The sequence below is a fragment of the Peromyscus maniculatus genome, chromosome 8 (assembly GCF_049852395.1).
Source record: "Peromyscus maniculatus bairdii isolate BWxNUB_F1_BW_parent chromosome 8, HU_Pman_BW_mat_3.1, whole genome shotgun sequence".
NCBI lineage: Eukaryota > Metazoa > Chordata > Mammalia > Rodentia > Cricetidae > Peromyscus > Peromyscus maniculatus.
Genome location: NC_134859.1, coordinates 5,917,147 through 5,935,567, shown reverse-complemented (window position 1 = coordinate 5,935,567; position 18,421 = coordinate 5,917,147). Strand labels below are relative to the sequence as shown.

The following is an 18,421-nucleotide window of genomic DNA, read 5'->3' as shown; positions in this document are numbered from 1 at the left end:
ACTGTCAAAAGCACCCCACCATGTCCTTCAAAGGAAAAGCTGAGGAACAAGGAATGAGGGTATCAACAGTGAATCACTTAGAGCAGTGGTTCTCAACCCAGGGGTCACACAGCAGATACACTGCTTATCAGATATTTACATTATGATTCATAACACTAGCAAAATTACAGTGATGAAGTAATAATAGTTTTATGGCTGGGGTCACCACAGCATGAGGAACTGTGCTAAAGGATGGCAGCACTGGAAGGTTGAGAGCACTGACTTAGAGGCAGGAAGTGGTCCATTCAACCCACTTCCCTTCACCGTCACCTTACTTGCTTCAAGACTTGTGAGCATCAATGTGCTGGCTTAGTGTTGCCCAAAACTCTAGGGCTCAGTTGCTGTGGAACCCTACAGCAATCTAATTTGAATTACTAACACAGAACATAGCTGTGGTCCCCTCAATTCATGTAAAACCTGGATGAACCTTTAAAACAATTACCACAAAACTGCCAAACCAAAGTGTGGGATGTTCAGTGCATCCATCTAATTGAAATTATACATACATACATACATACATACATACATATATGTCACAGATGACAACTATCAGAGAAGCTTAAATACAGCATGACAAGAATCATGAACTAGCCTTAAGCCTTGGAGAGTCCCAGAAAATTTCAATAATTTGGTGACAATGTTTATATATTATTGTTTGTGTGTGTGCATGTATTTGTGGGGGGATGGGTTCATGTGCACATGAGGGTGTATATGCACATTTGTGGGTATGTGTGTGAAGGTCAGAGTTCAACCTTAGTGTTCTTCAGGAGCCATCCACATTATATATTGAGATAGGTTCTCTCATAGAGACCTGGAGATCTCCAACTAGGTGAGGGGGACTTATCATTGAGCTGCAGGCTCTGCATCTCTGTACTCCCACAGCACTGGGATCACAATCTCATGACACCATGACTGGATTTTTACATGAGCAGTAGGGATTAAATTCAAATCCTATGCCTGCTCACCATAGACTTTATTGATGAGCCATCTCCCAGGCCTTACTTATGCAAATACATAAACAATAGAAATGTGTCATATCTTCCAAGTATTTTGTATATAACAGTTATGTACCTAAATATGGCATACTACAATAGAATATATAAATAATGTATTAAAAACCTATGATGATATACTAATGTAATTATTAGTATTTTTATTTTCATTTATTTAGTGGACTTAGTGTGTACTGGGACAAGTAACACATTTCTGAATTTAAATGGAATTCCACAAATCTGAAAACAGAGCAAAGTGCAGACAAGTACAGATAAACATTAAATATTTCTGGGGGAAAAAAGTCCTGTTAGTGAAGGTGAGCTGCCTCTGTGGCCAGACTGTTTTATTTTTATTTATGTGTATGTGTGTCTCTGTGTGAATATGTGTGCATGCTTATGTGTGTCAGCAGCAGCCAGAAGAGGGCATCAGATTCATTAGATCTGGAATTATAGCTGCAGAACATGCATGCTGGGAACCGAACTCAGGTCCTCTGCATGAGCAGCATTACACTGAGCTATCTTTCCAGCCCAGTCAAGATGTTCTAAAGCAGTGGTTCCCAACTTTTCTGATGCTGTGACCCTTTAACCCAGTTCCTCATGCTGTGGTGACCCCAGCCACAACATTATTCCATTGCTACTTCATAACTGTAATTTTGCTACTGCTATGAATCATAATGTAAATATATGTGTTTTCTGATGGTCTTTGGGGGTCATAACCCAAACCACTATTTTAAAGGCAATAGGATCATAATGTATAAATAAACTTGGTTGAATTTTTACATCTGTAATAATCTATACAAGGTGATGGCCACAGTATTACTACTCGGGAGATGATAATTGCTAAATCTCAGGCCTTCTCAAATGAAATCTTCTCTTTGAAGTCTGAGCCTCACTTTCCTGTACTGCAAAGGCACAGATAAGATGCACTCCGGCCAGACATTCTATAGTGCTGTTGGGGTATATATGATGTACTTGGTATGATGCTGGGTCACCCCCCACCATGTTCTAAGCACCATTTGCTCACAAATAATCCGGACTCTCATTCCCGTGATGCTTCTTTTGTCCTTGGTTTTCCTGGGAATGGACCCATGGTCTGTGCATGTTTGTAAGTGTGCCCCCATGGGCTACACTCCAAGCCCTGGCTTCCTTTCTGCTCGTTTCAGCATCCTCAGGGCTGGGATTGCAGGCGTGTGTCATCAGGTCTGGCCTCTCGATGTCTTGTTTACTAGCCTTTGTATAGCAGAGGGCTTGGCCTCTATAATATCCCTTGTCCCTCCAAATCCCAGAATCATGATGAAAATCACAAAACTCATGAGCCGTATAAGCACTAAGAGGTCCCTGTTCACCTCCACTTTGAAGCCAGAAATGCCATTCTTAATGTGCCAGGCTCAGTGAGCTTCTGTGGTCAATTATGTCACCTTTTAGGTTCCAAGGAGATACCAAGTGCCACAGAAATTTACTAGCTGCTGGGTGAGTGTCTCCCTGAGAAGCCTATGAACACTGGTCTGTTCTACTCAGTCTCTAAAATCTCACTGCCCAGTTTCTTCATGACTTATTCTTTCCATTCATTCTCATGAAAATCTAGTGTTTCATAGATGTTTGATGAGCCACTTGTCTATGCAAGATATCTAATAAATGTGTCTATGTGTATAGTCTACATATTTTACATACATGTTCATAGATGAATTTTTATAAATATGTTTCTATTTTAAATTTACATATTTAAATGTATACATTGTCAGTCACCTGTGAGTACCTTGAAGAAAAGAACAAAAGACAATTAATTATATCTTGTCTTGAATCAGCAGTGATATTCCTCATAAATGTTCAGTGTTGGTACTGATGGGGCCAAATGGCATTTAGGAGCTTTTTGACCGAGTAACTAAAGATCCTATGGTGCATCCCACTGACCCAAAGGGGACATGGACAGACAAGAGAAGGAAACTAAGGCCTAACTGGGATACTGTGCATCTCTAGACATAGATTAGTAGCTTTCTTCCTAGGGAGGTGACTGGTAGATTTCACGTAAGAGGTCTTCCTATAACCAAACACTTCACTCAGAGGTTATATTTACACAGCCCATTAGTAAATTTTTTTATACTTTTGACACTCATTAGACTCATAATCGTCCACTGGAGCTACTCTATAACAAGAGATAAACACTCCATTCTAAGGGATGAATAATAATTAGGTACTGCTTGGCACTGTGCTCTTTACAGGTCTAATTTTAGAGCATAATTAATCCTGCTGAAACTGCATAAGATAAGTGAAATATTTATGCAGCTGTGTTAATTCATGTATTTACTCCTAGAGAGACATTCAGAATTGGACAAGGCTTTCCGGGAAGATTATCTTAAGATGCCCCCTGGAGCAACGTCATTTTCTCTCCCATGTCTTTGCTTCCAGATGGCCTCTGAAGATGAAGCTGAAAAGATACATTTCCCAAGCCCAGCAGTGTAACTGGGAAAGCAATGAGCCAGGACATAAACTGTCTATAAGAAGTCAATGCTCTATTTGTAAGTATCTCCAGTCAGGACATAAACTATCTATAAGAAGTCAATGCTCTATTTGTAAGTATCTCCAGTCAGGACATAAACTATCTATAAGAAGTCAATGCTCTATTTGTAAGTATCTTCAGTCAGGACATAAACTATCTATAACAACTCAATGTTCTTTCATGTGAGCATCTTGAAATGAGGCTGGGAAGATAGTCCCTGTTCAGCACCACAATGTTGTTTCTGGGATGTAACCTAACTGCATTATTGCTAATATATCACGGACTGAAATGCACTGAACATGAGCATCATGCATGGATGGTAATGGTGGATGAGGGAAGAGAACATGTTGAGAAGCTGAAAGATGAGGATGGTGGAGTGGTAGAGATGAACGTGATGAACACGCAATTACAGTGACACCAATGGTGATGATGATTATGGGAACCAATGGTCCCATGATGCTGGTGTTTCTGATACTAATTCTGGGGCTAGATGATGGTGGCAATGGGAATAACAATGTAGGTGTGGTGATAATTATTTGGAGGCTGATAGTATTGATGGTGGTGGTGATAATAATGAGGATGAAAATGTTGGTGATTATGCTGCTGGTGCTGATGCAATTAGAATTATGATGGTGGTGGTGGTGGTGGTGGTGGTGGTGGTGGTGGTGGTGGTGGTGGTGGTGGTGATAATGATAGTGTTGATGCTGATGATGGTGTTATTGTTGGTGAAGATGGTAGGGGAGTAATGGTGGGGATGGTGATAGTGATAATGATGAGGACATTGGTGATGCCAATGGTGTTTTTGTTAATGGTGGTGGTGGTGGTGATGACAATGCTAAAGAAGAATATTTTGGTTTTAGTGACTGAGATGATTATATTATAAAAATGATGATCATCATCATAATGATGATAATAGAGAGAAGATAGGTTTGATAGCTTATATTTTTGAACCATATTATGCTGCAGATTCTGTGCTAAGCTAAGATCTTTACATATATCCCCTCATTTCATTTTCCATTCTTATTATGTAAATATATCTGTACCTATACACAAATGAGTAACTGAGGCTAAGAGAGGTAATTTCACAGAAGTATTTGTAAGAACAGCAAACACAGATTTAGTTCAGATATGCACTGAATCACTTCTTCTTGGAGTGCCTATTAACATCAAGTGTCCAATCAATCAACTTTGCCAGACATCTTAGAAAAATAAAAAGAACAGGATTCTGGCTTAACTGAATTCTTTCTAGACTAAATTCCCTGAAGTTGAGATATCACCACCTACCAGCAAGGGAAGTTCCAAGCCCCCTGAACTTCAGTTTCCATCTTTGTAAAATAGGATTTCAAGAGGTGCTTCTGAAGATAAACTAAGGAATATGTGTAGTGCATCAACTACACTGATTGACATACCCTGTTTTCTAAAGATGTCAGCAGTTTCTTAACAGACACTTCAAGAGTGACAACAACCATGAAAAGGGCTAGAGTTAAAGCTTTCTCATTTGACAGACACCCATCACATTTAAACATTTCCTGTCAAATGAAATATACCCTGACACCAAGCATTCATCCATACATGTCTTTATGCACTCAAGCCTTCATTGACCAATTGCCTCCTATGCGCAGGGTTCTATGGGGACGTGGTCAGCCTGTGAGGAGGAGTGAGAAAATTGTCACCAAACTTTCAGGGTCATCACAGTGTTCATCCCCTATCCTTTCTCTTCCCATAAAGGAATATAAATCCAATATGTTGGCTTGGGGATTTGCCATCTGACTTGTTTTAGATAGGAGAATATTGGAAGAAAACCACGGAACCAAGCAGAAACATAACATGTCCCTACACAGTGAAGTGCTTCATTTGTGAAGAAAATACCTTCTTCCAGGTGACTAGTAACAGCCTGCCTGAGGCTCATAACCAGCAAGCATGTGGCAGAGGTCACACTTGACTCACTGACTTCATCTCCATCAAACTCATCCAACCCTGAATCCAGACTTGTCCACTCCATTTGCACTCCCATCAGAAGAGTAAAGGCATCTTGTTGTATGCCTCTGAGACCTCACAGCAACAGCTGACCAACATAGCCACAAATCACAGCTACACAGCAGAGAACATGACCAGTGATCCGAGGAAGAAACAAATGCCCGGGAGGGAATCCTGAGACTCAGATGTCCTCATTGGAGAGGTAAATAGAATACACATTAGAATGTTTGATGGCCCTGTAAAAATTAAGGATTTAATTTTGTGAGCTAAGAAAGAAGGAAAGCTACAAAGAACTACAAACTCCATTCAAACCCACACCAACATGTGCATAAACCTTTGCTCATTTTAATATCGTGTTTGACTACAGTGGTTGCTATATTTTATCCTCTTAGCTATACACAGCATGGCAGTCTGTAATATGTCCAACTATAGCTCCATCCAATTTTGAGCGAGGCTTCTGTCCTGCACTCTGAGCTTCTGTGTCTCACACTGAGGGAATACTAGCCTGTGCTCTATGCTGGCATTCTACTTCTGTCTTTGCATCAGCCACCCAGAGTGCAAGACAAGAAGAGGTGTCTCGTCATGCTAAGAATGTGGCATGATTATCAGCTGCTGAGGTTAGATGTGAAATGCACACAATAGGTTCATGTATTTCAACCCTGGGTCCCCCATCTGGTAACCTGTTTGGGAAGGTTGTGGATCTTCTAGGAGGTAGCATTTCACTGCAGGATGTGAGCCGCTGGAGCAAGGCTTGAGGTTCTATAGCCAAGCCCCACTTCCTGTTCACTCTCTGCTTCCTGTGTGTGAATGCAGTGTGCCCAGCCTCATAATCCTGCTGCCATGATGGGCCTTACGCTGTTTATTGTCTGATGTCTGATCACACAGTGAGAAAAGTCATTAAAACACCAGTCATGGGCTGGAGAAGAGCAGGCAGGAGGAAGCGCGCTGCAGTCACAGGTAACCCATTTGCCAGTGTGCCCCAGTCTCATCAGTAAGCCTGTGCGAGGAGGAGCTGTGGTTAGTTTGCATGGTGGGCGGTAGAAGAGCAGAATGCTGGTGGAAACCATGGGCTTCTTCCTTCTCTAGAGACTTTGTTTTCTTCATTCCTCCACAAGAAACTGAGAACCACTGAGTTAGTGGAACCTGACTTGCTCTGCATTCACTGCTGATAGGTCCAGAAAAGTCTTCCTTTAATCCAAACCCGATGAGGAATGCTTCTCTACTTTGAGATGTAGGGAACAGACATCAGGACTTAACTAGTGTGTTGGTTAATTCTAACTGCTAACTGGACACAGCCTAGAACCACCTGGGAAGAGGTTTTCAACTGAAGAATCGTCTTGACCATGTCTATGTGGGGCTGTCTTGATTGTTTATTTAAGGTAGGAAGACTCACCCAAGAATGTGAGTACTAGTTCATGAATACAGTCCTGAGTTTGGTAAAGTGGAGAAAACTGTCTCAGTATAAGCAACCAGCAAGCCAGGATGGAATATCCTCTCGTTGCTCCTGACTGTGATGTAGCTAATTCCTGGAGCTCCTGCTTGGCTCCCCCCAGTGATGAACTGTAATATGGAATTGTGAGTCACATAAGCCTTCAACTGTGTTCTGAGATAGGAATTCTGGAAGGTGTTTGGATCATGAGAGATGTGATCCAACCCATTCAAGCTCATCAACCAATTTATAGATTCATAAGTCAATGGGCTACTGGGACGTGGTGGAAAACTTAAGGCACTGTCAGAAGTGGGTCACTGGAGACATGCCCTTGAAGGCTGAACATTGTCTTGCCCCCACTGCCACATGTTGGTCATCACAGGCTCGGCAGCTGCCCTCTACCATAAGCTTTCCTCACAATGCACTGCGCCACCCCAGGCCTAAAAGCAACTGGGCCATAGAGGAAAACCACAGAAACCACAAGACAGAAAACTCATTTTCTCCTTTAAGTTGCTCAGCCTGGGTATTTTGTCGTAGCCATGAAAAGCTGACTCACCCCACAGCTGGGTTATGTAATGCTGTACAGCCACTGTCCCGAACCTAGCCTATACTTGGGGTCACACAAATCTGCATGCTGAAGTACAAGAGGCCTGCCTGGGTATTTGCAGGGATTTGTTGACATCCTTCATTCTGAGTCTCACCTTGTCAAGCACAAGGTTCCGGGGGCCTTACTTACCATCACCAACAAACTGGAGCAGCGCCAGGTCGATCTGCCTCTTCCAGGGTGAGCCCTTCTGGAGGGCAATTCCATAGCCAGTGGTGGCAAAGATGTACCCACTCCCGATGGTCACCAGTTTACAGCCTTCGTCCCTTCCGGCTTTGTAATTCAAGACGGCCGCGTCGTAGATGAAAGCGTCCAACTTCCTGAAAAGACAAGACACCGGGGAGTCAGGGGGTGGCCAGGTGCCATCTCAGGGCCTTGCTCCCCCAGCCGACTCCAGCACCTCACACAGTGGAGATGGTGACTCATGGTTGCTCCAGCCCCTTGTCATAAAAGGATCTATTTTTAATGAGGAGATAAAAGCCAAAACCTTTCCTTTTCAACTTACAAGAGGCAGCTAAATTAAGACACGAAGAATCCATATACCCAAGTGAGTAAACAGGCAGGTTTTTTGTTTGCTAAGTGTTTGTCCTTAGCACCTCCCAGCAGTGGGGAAATGGTGGCCTGTTTAAAAAGTTTCCTTCGGAACACCATGAACCACTAAAGGACAGTAGAACTAGGTGGTGGCATGCAAGCAGTGAAGAGGAATTAATCAGGAACGAGGCCTTTTTGTTTTAAAGACTTACATAAATACATTTGTGTTTGTGTTACAAAATCATTACACAGGAACATTTAAAAACTCAAATAATATAGAAAGGTATTAAGATAGGATTAAAATTATGTAAGTGATTAAATAAGTTACAAAATTCTATAACCCATAGCCTGTAACTATGAGGTTACCTCTATCAGCATATTGATGGGTAGTCTTCTGGGGTTTATATGTATTCTCTCTCTCTCTGTCTCTCTCTCTGTCTGTCTCTGTCTCTCTCTCTGTCTCTGTCTCTCTCTGTCTCTCTCTCTCTTTCTCATACATACACACACACACACACATTCAGGAGATAGGAAAACTTTTATGTAAAGACAGGATGAACAGTTAAGGTTTTGTGAGTCATGTGTTCTTGGGTGCAACTGTAAATTTGCTGTGTTGTGGATTAATGGTCCCTCTTTCCATCAAAACTCTCATTATATGGTCTATTTTGAAATTCAGTCATTGTGAATGTGACCAGTTAAGATAAGGTCTTACTGAATGGGCTCCTAATCCAGTATTGCATACACACACACACACACACACACACACACACACACACACACACACGCATGCACGCGCACACACACACACACACACACACACACACACACACACACACTGGAATTTGCATTATGTAAAGATTATAATCATGCAGCTAAGAACAATTGTACCTGTGAACAGTGAGACCCCTAAAACAGACCTTTCTATCTCCTTCTCAGAGGCAGCACGGCCCTGCCAACACCCTGCTACCTAACTCAGAACCTTCATAACTTTAGGACAGCAAATTTCTCTTGTTTAAGTCTGTTAGTTCAGGCTACTTTGTCAGGGAAACCCAAAAAAGCACAGAGTTCCCAAACAATCCGATAATACAGCATGAACAAGCTCAGTTCTGTTCCACTGAAACTTCTTTACAAGACCTGGCTGTCCGTCCAATGTCGTTTTCCTCCTTTATTTCATCCCCAAATGGATCACACCAAGGCACATCACAGAGTGCTCTCTTTTCTCATTTCACATGTGCTAAGCACATCTCCGTATCAATAAAAATAGTCTTTTTTCTAATAAGTTTACTTTTATTGCAATACTGCATCTGTGCTTTGATTTGCTCTGTAGATTTTTACATGGGGGCACATCTTTGGAATCTCCATGAAGTTCAAAACTGGGGCCACAATCATCAATTCAGAAGTCCTGTGTGACACCCCCACACTCACCATCTCCCAACGGCAAGCATCATGGCATCTTATGAATGATGTGGCTGAACCCAATAATTACTCAGGACCCAGTTAGTGAGTGTACACAAAATTTCAATAATTTGAAGTTATCTGAAAGGGCCAAAACTATTGCCCTGAAGTGCAGGGATGGATGTTTCCATTCTAAAACAGGTAGGAAAACCACATCAGAGATTATTCAACTTCCTGCCATGGTCTCTACTTCATTCTCTTTCTTTCTCTAAGGAGGAAACATAAAACATTGAGGCAAAGAAAAGTAAGAGTGTCAGGAGAAGATGCAGCAGGCTGCCTTCTCTCAGAGGCAGCTACAGGAGGACTCCCTGTGGGAATACCAATTTGCAAGCTTTATAGTTATGTTCATCATTTCCATTTTCCCTGCTTTTGTTATGGTTTTTGTAATGATTACAGGTGAGGCAACCCTACAGGGCTTATCTAACTTATAGAAAGACTCCAGAACTTCTATCCCAAACACTAGGTATTAATCTCTGGTCTTGTCAAAAGGAATCAGAGCATCCAAGCATCAGCACCAGCATGAAGCTGAGTGTGGCCAGTGGTACAGGCAACCAGAGCTGCCCAGAGAAGCAGGTGCAGCCTTTCTGCAAGGCCAGCTATATGGGAACAGCGCAGATAATGGGTGGAGAGCTGCAAAAGACGTCAGGTCTCAAGAACTCACAGCAGTGGTGGCTTCTTGTGCAACCCTTGCATAAGACTGGCCTGCCAACATCCCATCACAAGGGGTGGGGATTTATATTCCTCAGTAGTGTAGTCACTGGCAAGTTGTCTGTGGTCAAGTAAATGTCCCCAACCCATGCTCATGCAAGCAACCCTAATCAAATGCAGTGGGTCACAGGAAAGGGCATGAAAATAGGAGGTGGCTTGTTGGGAAGAAGAACGGGGTTCAGTAGGTGAGAGGGAAGGGAATAAGGAAGGATAATGGGGGATATAATTAAAGACTATATATGTACATAGTCTTTATAATAAATATAAAATAATATATAATAAATATAAAAATAAAGGAAAGGTTCAAAGCCATTCATAGTGTAGGACTAGAGCACTGGATTGGTAGATAGAGCATATTTGAGTCCTATGCTGGGTTTGGATGAAGGCACAGCCTCAGGATGGATAGAGCATATTTGAGTCCTAGGCTGGGCTTGGATGAGGCCACGGCCTCGGGAAAACCACTTCTTCCCTTTGGATAGTGGGCTCTTCAGCTGTGGGGTGAGGGGGTCACGGTGTCCTGCTGCAATTCTGAGACATCCTAGGATTCTGTAAGCTGCGAGTCACCTCCTGTGACTATCAAAGTGTGGTCAGACATGGGATACTGTATCTGTGGTATTTCTCCTTTTTGATAAAGCTGAGGTACTTGTAATGTCAATACTTCACATACCACAGTTGCCATGGAGATACTGAGAACCTTGATTTTATAAAGACTTTCTGAGTCTCAGCAAACTCCCTCAATTCCTCAAGAAATAACCATAAACACACATCTACAGACTTACGTGTATACAGAACAGTCTCGCCTTCAGTCACCCTACTGATATCCCTAGCATCTGTCATCTCACCATCCCTCTAACCCCCTCTAATACACTATTAGGAGGGAAATCAAAAGATAAGCTTAGCAATCACGCAAGAGTTGTCCAATAGCAGCTTCAATTGGTGTTGTTAGGGACAGCCACAGAATTCTGCAAATCAGTTCCATATTTCATGACACATGTTCTGCTGAGCAACAGCCAGATGAAGAGATAGGAAAAAGGCAAGACGATTCATGGCAGGGACATGGTTGATCCTGACAAAAACATTTATACACTGGATGGCTGGAGGGGCCAAAGAAACATGTCTTCAGGGCTGTAGCCACAGGAAGCCAGAGACGGAGGATCCTATTCTTCTTGGCCCACCTCTCTGTGTTTCTGGGGCCACAGCAAAACACAAGCAGTGCTAACATTTGAAACTGGGAGTGCATGAAGTAGATCTCTCTCTCTCTCTCTCTCTCTCTCTCTCTCTCTCTCTCTCTCTCTCTCTCTCTCTCACACACACACACACACACACACACACACACACACACACACACACACACCAGTGGTTCCAGAGCACTAGGATCTAGACACACATGGACAGAAAAAACAATATCCTTGGGCATCAATCCAATTGAGACATCACCATTGCCCAGGAGACAGATGACATCATTCCTGTTCTTTTCTATTTTGTTTTCAAGCATACAAGCTTCTGGAAAGCTAAGGCAGTCTCGGGTGCAACTGTGGTATTCCATACTCTACACCTCAACACTCTCCAGAAGAGTGCTGTCCATGGATGCTTTCTGCAGTGATGCAAATGTCCTGCTTCTGCAGTCTCCTGTGGGTAGTGGTCTTTGAACCGCAGTTAATGCAGCGAGCCACAGAACCGAGTTTGTAATTTCATTGAACTGCACTGATTTAGATACTAATAAAAATGGCTAAATGTTGCTGAGGGCTACAGGCACCAGGTATCCTGTCATAGGTAAGGGGAAGCCTGGCGTAGCCAGACTCTGGACTCTCTCCTCCTTGCTCACACTGCAAAAGTTTTATCTGTTATCTGTTTCCCATCAGAAACAGTGCTGTCGTTAGGAAGAAAAAAGAATTAAACTGCCGACATGCTGGAAAGTGGTCCTTGTGAGCTGGAGGCTTTGGATGCTGCACCTGTATTTCTAAGGCTTGGGTTTTGTTTTGTTGTGGGTTAGGTTGGGTTTTTTTCTCTCTGCAAAGAGGAGCTGACAGTATCTGCCCTCAGAGGGCTGTTGGGAACAAAGTGATGTTATGTAAGTAAAGTATGTGCAGTGGCCGGCTTATAGCAAATGCTTAAAATGCATAAACGCATTCACTTAAATTCAGTTTATGGCTAAAGGACCCACAAATTTTATGTACCCTCTGTAATAAGTCCAGTTCCAAATACTTTGCCAGAATTGCCTTCTTTTATCTATTCCCATTATTATTTTCCCACTTATGTTTAAACAGACACTTTTTTTTTGAAAGGCTATGGCAGCCAAGGCTCTAGGTGTGCAAGGATGAGTGAATCCTGTTGTGTGCGTTTGCTAACTCTCTGGTTGGGAAGCTGAATTTGGCTGGACACCATCACCCAGCTTCTAAGTGCCCAATGCTAGATTTAGATTTCAGGGGATGCCAAGGCCACTGAGGCCCTAGGACTTAAAACTAGGAGGGTGCAGTTCTGTATACTACTTAGGAAATTCAAATTAGGATTTAACACTGTAAGTCAAGCCAGATACACACACACACACACACACACACACACACACACACACACACACACACACACACGGCAAGGGTGGGTCAGAGCAGTAAGAGTTTAAAGACATCAGGTGCGTGATTCAGCTTTTGTCTGTTCCCCAGTAGACACCTAGCATGTAGGTGTGGAGTTACCTGCATGGGACGCTCTTTCTGAATTTAATATGTCCTAATCTGTTGGTTAGCTGGTTGCTGATGGGCACAGACTCCTGTTGGAAACAAAGGTTGATGAGGAGGAAGAGAGCACCTCGAGGAGTCTGGTTGGCCACAGACATTTGAGCTGTGACTGCAGGAGGCCAGGGTGATGAATCTGGCTGCAGATGGTTAATTGTCAGTGCTGAGCTCTGACCAGCACAGAGCAAAGGCCAGCCCCGGGGGCCTCCATCCTTCAGAACTAAGCATCCACTTGAAAGTGCAGGCCTTAAAGGGGAGGGAATCTGACTACTTGGGTTCTCTACATCTTCAGGAGGAAATCATCCTCTCACCTATCCAGCCAAGGGCTTCTCCAGCTGCGCAGGAGGAGGTTCAAAGGTCAGGGCCTGCCTGCGGTGGAGACAAAGTCCTATCTGGCACCCTGAGACCAATACCACCTGTTCTCAGAAATTCCACCCCTTTTGTGGTAGATGAATTGACACTCTTGCTTCTTAACATGGAGCCTAAAACCCCAAACAACACCACACACACACACACACACACACACACACACAACACCAGACATCACAGAATCTGTAGATGCCATTGCTCTCTCTGTCACCAGCGGTCTTCAAGAAACGCAAATGATTAGAAATGGTGGTAATTCCAAAGAAGAGAGGGACCAGTCCTATGCAAGGAAGCACAGGTAAGGAGGCAATCTCACAGAGACCTGAAGCTACTTGAGCCTACTGACTTCCTGCTGGGGACTTTTGACAGCTCTGGAGAGCTCTACAGCCTTCAGGCATGTAGATCTGACCTCATCATTTCAGGGGGTCCAACATGCTTGTATCTATGCAATGCCCTTACAAGGCCACTCTAGGCTCCAAACTATTTTTTAGAGAAGTTGATTCCCCATACTCGAGTGATGACTGTACCCCATCATTGAGGCATGGGTCCTTTCTGGGAATGGGACTTGTGTTGCCAGGCAGCCTGATATTTCCTAATCAAAAGCTTCCGGTTTTAGCTCATCATCTTATGCATGTTTTCAGATGCTCTCTGGGGGTCTCGGCACATTTAAAGGCTAATTATATAGTTAAAGTTAATTATTCATTCATTAACATTCAAGAAGCCTCTAACAAGACAGTGACTTGTTCTGATGAATTAATAAAACTAGAGCGTGTGTGTGTGTGTGTGTGTGTATGTGTGTGTGTGTGTGTGTGTGTGTGTTTGGAGAACTAGTCTCAAGTGTTATGAAAACAGAAATGTCTCTTTGATGATAACTGAATGCATTTTTTTAGTTCGTGCCAAAGCTTAGCTGGGGAGATGCTCGGTAGGTAAAACACTTGCTCAGCAAGCATGAGGATCTGAGTTCAAATTCCCGGAATCCACGTGAAATCTGGACACAGTATTCATGCCTGCAATTCTAGTGCTCCTACATCAAGATGAAAGTCTCTAGATGTTCATGAGTCAGATATCCTGGTGTATCCAGTGGCACACACACACACACACACACACACACACACACACACACACACACACACACTGCACCAGGCTATTTCGCACATTTAGACAACTGTGGAATAGTGCACACCTCTCACATTCTTCTTCACAGCTCTGACGAGGAGGCCTCATCACAGGACCTCTCTGAGCCTTGGTTTGGCCTTCTGTAAGATGGGCAAATGACCCTTCTCCTGCAGTGCTGGAGGTTGGATAGGTAAAAATGGAAACGAAGGTGCTTTGTAATTGCAGATCTTGATGAACCTTGGGGGATTGCAAATGTTAATTTTGTATGAGAAGAGAAGGATGTATGGATCATGAGCAAGCACCAGACACAGGGCTGTTGGCAGAGGGCATGTGTGGTTCCCAGAAGGTACTCCTTGAGGCTTGACATCCTTTGCACATGTTTACTAGGAATAATACAGTCAGTCAATACCCACCCTCAACCAGACTGGTCTACAGCTGGCTTTAAGAAAGTAGCTTAGGCTCACAGCTGTCCAAATATATTTTTAAACATTTATTTATCTATTTATTTATTTGTTTGTTTGTTTTTTGTGTGTATATGTGTGTGCTTACACTATACACCCACATGTGTGTTATGGAACCCATACGGAGATCAAAGTACAATTTTCTGGAGTGGGTTCTCTCCTAACATATGGGTTTCAGGAATGAAAACCAGGCAGGTGCCATTACCCACTGAGCCATCTTGCAGGTCCCAGGCTTATACTTAAAAAAAAAAATACATGTATATTTATTTATTTATTTATTTATTTATTTATTTATTTATTTATTGTGTGTGTGTGTGTGTGTGTGTGTGTGTGTGTGTGTGTGTGTACTTGTGCATATAGGTGCCTGCTGAAGACAGAATAGGTCTTTGGATCTGGATCTGGAGTTAAAGGCAGTTATGAGGCACTCAACATTGGTGATAAGAACAGATTCCCCATCCTCTAGAAGAGCAAGCATTCTTAATCACCATGGTATCTCTTTAGCTCCAGGCTCACATTTTTGACTCTGAGTTTGTGAATGCAAACATTGAAATCAGAATTATACTGACATTGATTAATTTTATAGTAAATTCCATTAAGCTGACTTAACTCCTAGATCAATATCTTGCATGGCATAGTCACATTGTCCCTGTCCCCTTTTTAATTTTGGAAACTGTTTTCACTGGAGTCAATTCTGTCTAAATTTTATGAAGATTTGATTCATTGATCAACTTTTGGAGTACAACAAACTCAACTAATTTATGGTTCCTGCCATTTGGGATTTTTCTTTTGTAGTTATTATTTTCACCAAGTCCAATTCTCTTGAGTCAAAATTGTGCAGAAATACAAAATTAGCAAAGAAGACTCCAGTCGTCTATGGATTTTTAATCAATAACGAATTTTATCCTGTGTGCTTTTAGCTGCTGTCAGCTTAATTTGTGTTGATTATTCCTACCAAGAACATGCACTGTGAGCTGGAAACAAAAAGACACATGTTTAATATTTATTTTTACTGTGAAGATTCTGAGTAAATTTGTAAGACAGACAAGAATGGTAGAGAAGTGGAGAGGATTTGAGAGGAGGAACAGATGTCAAGAAAAATAGAGAGAGAGATAGATGGGAGCGCAAGAAAGAGAGAATCAGGAAAAGAGGCGGAAAGAGAAAGAACTTCAAGCACCCGGAGGAATGAAGTGGAGAGCAGATAGTAAGGCTCCAAGAGAGGCAGAAAAGAGAGGCAATGGGATGGGAGGGAGGAGGGAAATGATGGGATCGAGGCTACAAGGTGGCTGTGCCCTTGGCCCCAACTTCAGACACAGGAAAGGACTGAAATGATAGAAGATCGCTGCTTTTATTCCATTTCATTTACTTTGGACCCAAGTTGATTGCATCCAAAGGGTGGTAATATCATAGAATAGTGTGTGGAGTTTTCACAGAAGGGAATTGAAACCCACAATTCTCCATTCAAGAAGATGTACAGAGCCTGTATTTCCAGACCCACCCACTGCAGACCACTGCAAGTGCCTGCACTGAGCCAGCATTGGGCTTCCCACACGCAGGGGACTCTGGAGGAACAGGGTTGGTCACAAGCTGGGGGAGACAGGCCAGTCTGTGTCTCACAAAGCCTTGATCCCCCATCTGACTAGAAGGGCTTCATGATCTTCTTGTGTGTTTATAGTAGGGTGAGATAACAGCTGGAGACCTTCCTGTGAAGGAGGACGTTACTCAAATGCCACTCTTTCTCCTCACCAGAGCTCACGCTCTGGTGTAGAAGCATTATTCCTTCTGGATGGTCATTCTCAGTGGTTGAAATCGGAGCTCATATTTCTGATACCAAGAAACAATGTCCTTGTTCAGACTTTCCTAGAATGGTCACTTCCTGACAGACACCATATTCTTTGCCTGACTATTCCAATAATTTCCACTCATATCCTATGGAGGGGACAAGTTAAACAGCAGTTTTGTTTAGAAAAAGAAAAACCTTCAGATATATTTATTTTACTTTATGTGTATGGTTGTTTTGCATGTGTGTGTCTGGTGTCTGTGGAGGCCAGAAGAGGGCATTAATCTCCTGGGACTGGAAATATGGTTGTGAGCCATCATGTGGGTACTAGGGACTGATCCCAAGTCCTCTCTAAGAGTCACAAGTACTCTTAATTGCTGAGCCATCTCTCCAACTCCTGAAAAGCATGTCTTCTAAAGATGTGTTTGCTTTAATGTGAGTATCTGCATGTATGTCTGCATATCATATGAGTGCCAGTTGGCTTCAAAGCCAAAAATGGGTGTCAGATGTCCTGGAATTGGAGTTACAGGTGGCTGTGAGCCACCATATGGATGCTGAAGCCAAATGAGGTCCTCTACAAGAGCAACAATGCTCTTAACTACTGTGCCATCTCCCCAGCCCCCAGATAGCATTTATTAAGTGGGAAAAGTGGAGTTTGAGAAGCAAATTAAGTTGTGTAAGATGTCCCAGCGGAGTTTTAGCAGAGAACACATTTGAGTCTAGGAAGCTAAGTCCCAAACACCCCATTACAATGTAGAAATGATGGGATATGAAGACTTTGTTGGGTTCCAGGACTGAAACACAAGGAATCTGTACAACCTGTACAACCAGAAAACACAAAAATCCAAGTAAGATTCTAAGTCAGTCACGTTCTAGAACATGGGGACTCAGTGCCAATGGCTTCCCTAAGTCAGAGTATCTAATTCTCCAAGGAATTACAGGTCATGTGATCTCACAGATATGGGGAATGGGGTCAAAAGGCACACAGTGAACAAGTTAACTAGACCCAGGCTGTGAGACTGAGTCTTTCTCACTAAGTCCACAATCTACCATGAAGTCACTCAGAAAGAAGGCAAATTAACAAACCAATCAGTTGACCATAGGAGACTTGAAGTTTCAAGAAACTCTGACTATTTTGACTGAGGAATTCTATTTACAGCTTGCAGAAGGGAACTGAGTATTCATTAAAATGTTTAACATAGATGCCCAACTACTAGCCCTCAGCTTACCAAAGAAGCTCCAGCTTGAGTCAACTGTGATACAAAAACATGGAGTTTTCCAGCAGCCCTAGAGAATGAAGGCAAAAACACCTACAGATCCGGAAGCTCATCAAAACATTGTAATTGAAATTTTTGACCTACTGCATATAGTTGGATAGCATGTGCAGAAATAAATATTGTAATTACCGATGAAGGTATAAATAGATGCAAAAATATACAGCAAAGGTCTAAGGGAAATGGACTATACATCAAATCAATGATTATCCAGCCAGGGTTGGTTTGATGTTGGCATGTGGTCAATGGGATATTTATTCATTTCCTGTTATTTTTTCATTTTTGCTCCGAGAATATGTTTTATAATGAGAAGCAGAAAGCGTGACAGTCCAGGGCAAAGCTCCTAGAACTAGTTCACTTCAATTCTCAAGTTTACTGGTTCTGTTCCTGAGCACATAAATTTACCAGTGATTAGCTGTCTGTACAGCAGAATGCTAATCAGCACAAACTCAACAAAAGGTAGCTATGA

At 42.6% G+C, this 18,421-nt stretch overlaps 1 protein-coding gene across 1 annotated transcript in view; it reads right to left on the bottom strand.

The window, feature by feature from the left end:
- Nucleotides 1-18,421, bottom strand: part of Grin2a (glutamate ionotropic receptor NMDA type subunit 2A) — a 420,443-nt gene that overhangs the window by 27,242 nt on the left and 374,780 nt on the right. Inside the window, exon 12 of the mRNA XM_015985718.3 lies at nt 7,671-7,858. Coding sequence (XP_015841204.1) covers nt 7,671-7,858 — 188 coding nt within the window. The remainder of the gene's footprint in view (nt 1-7,670; nt 7,859-18,421) is intronic.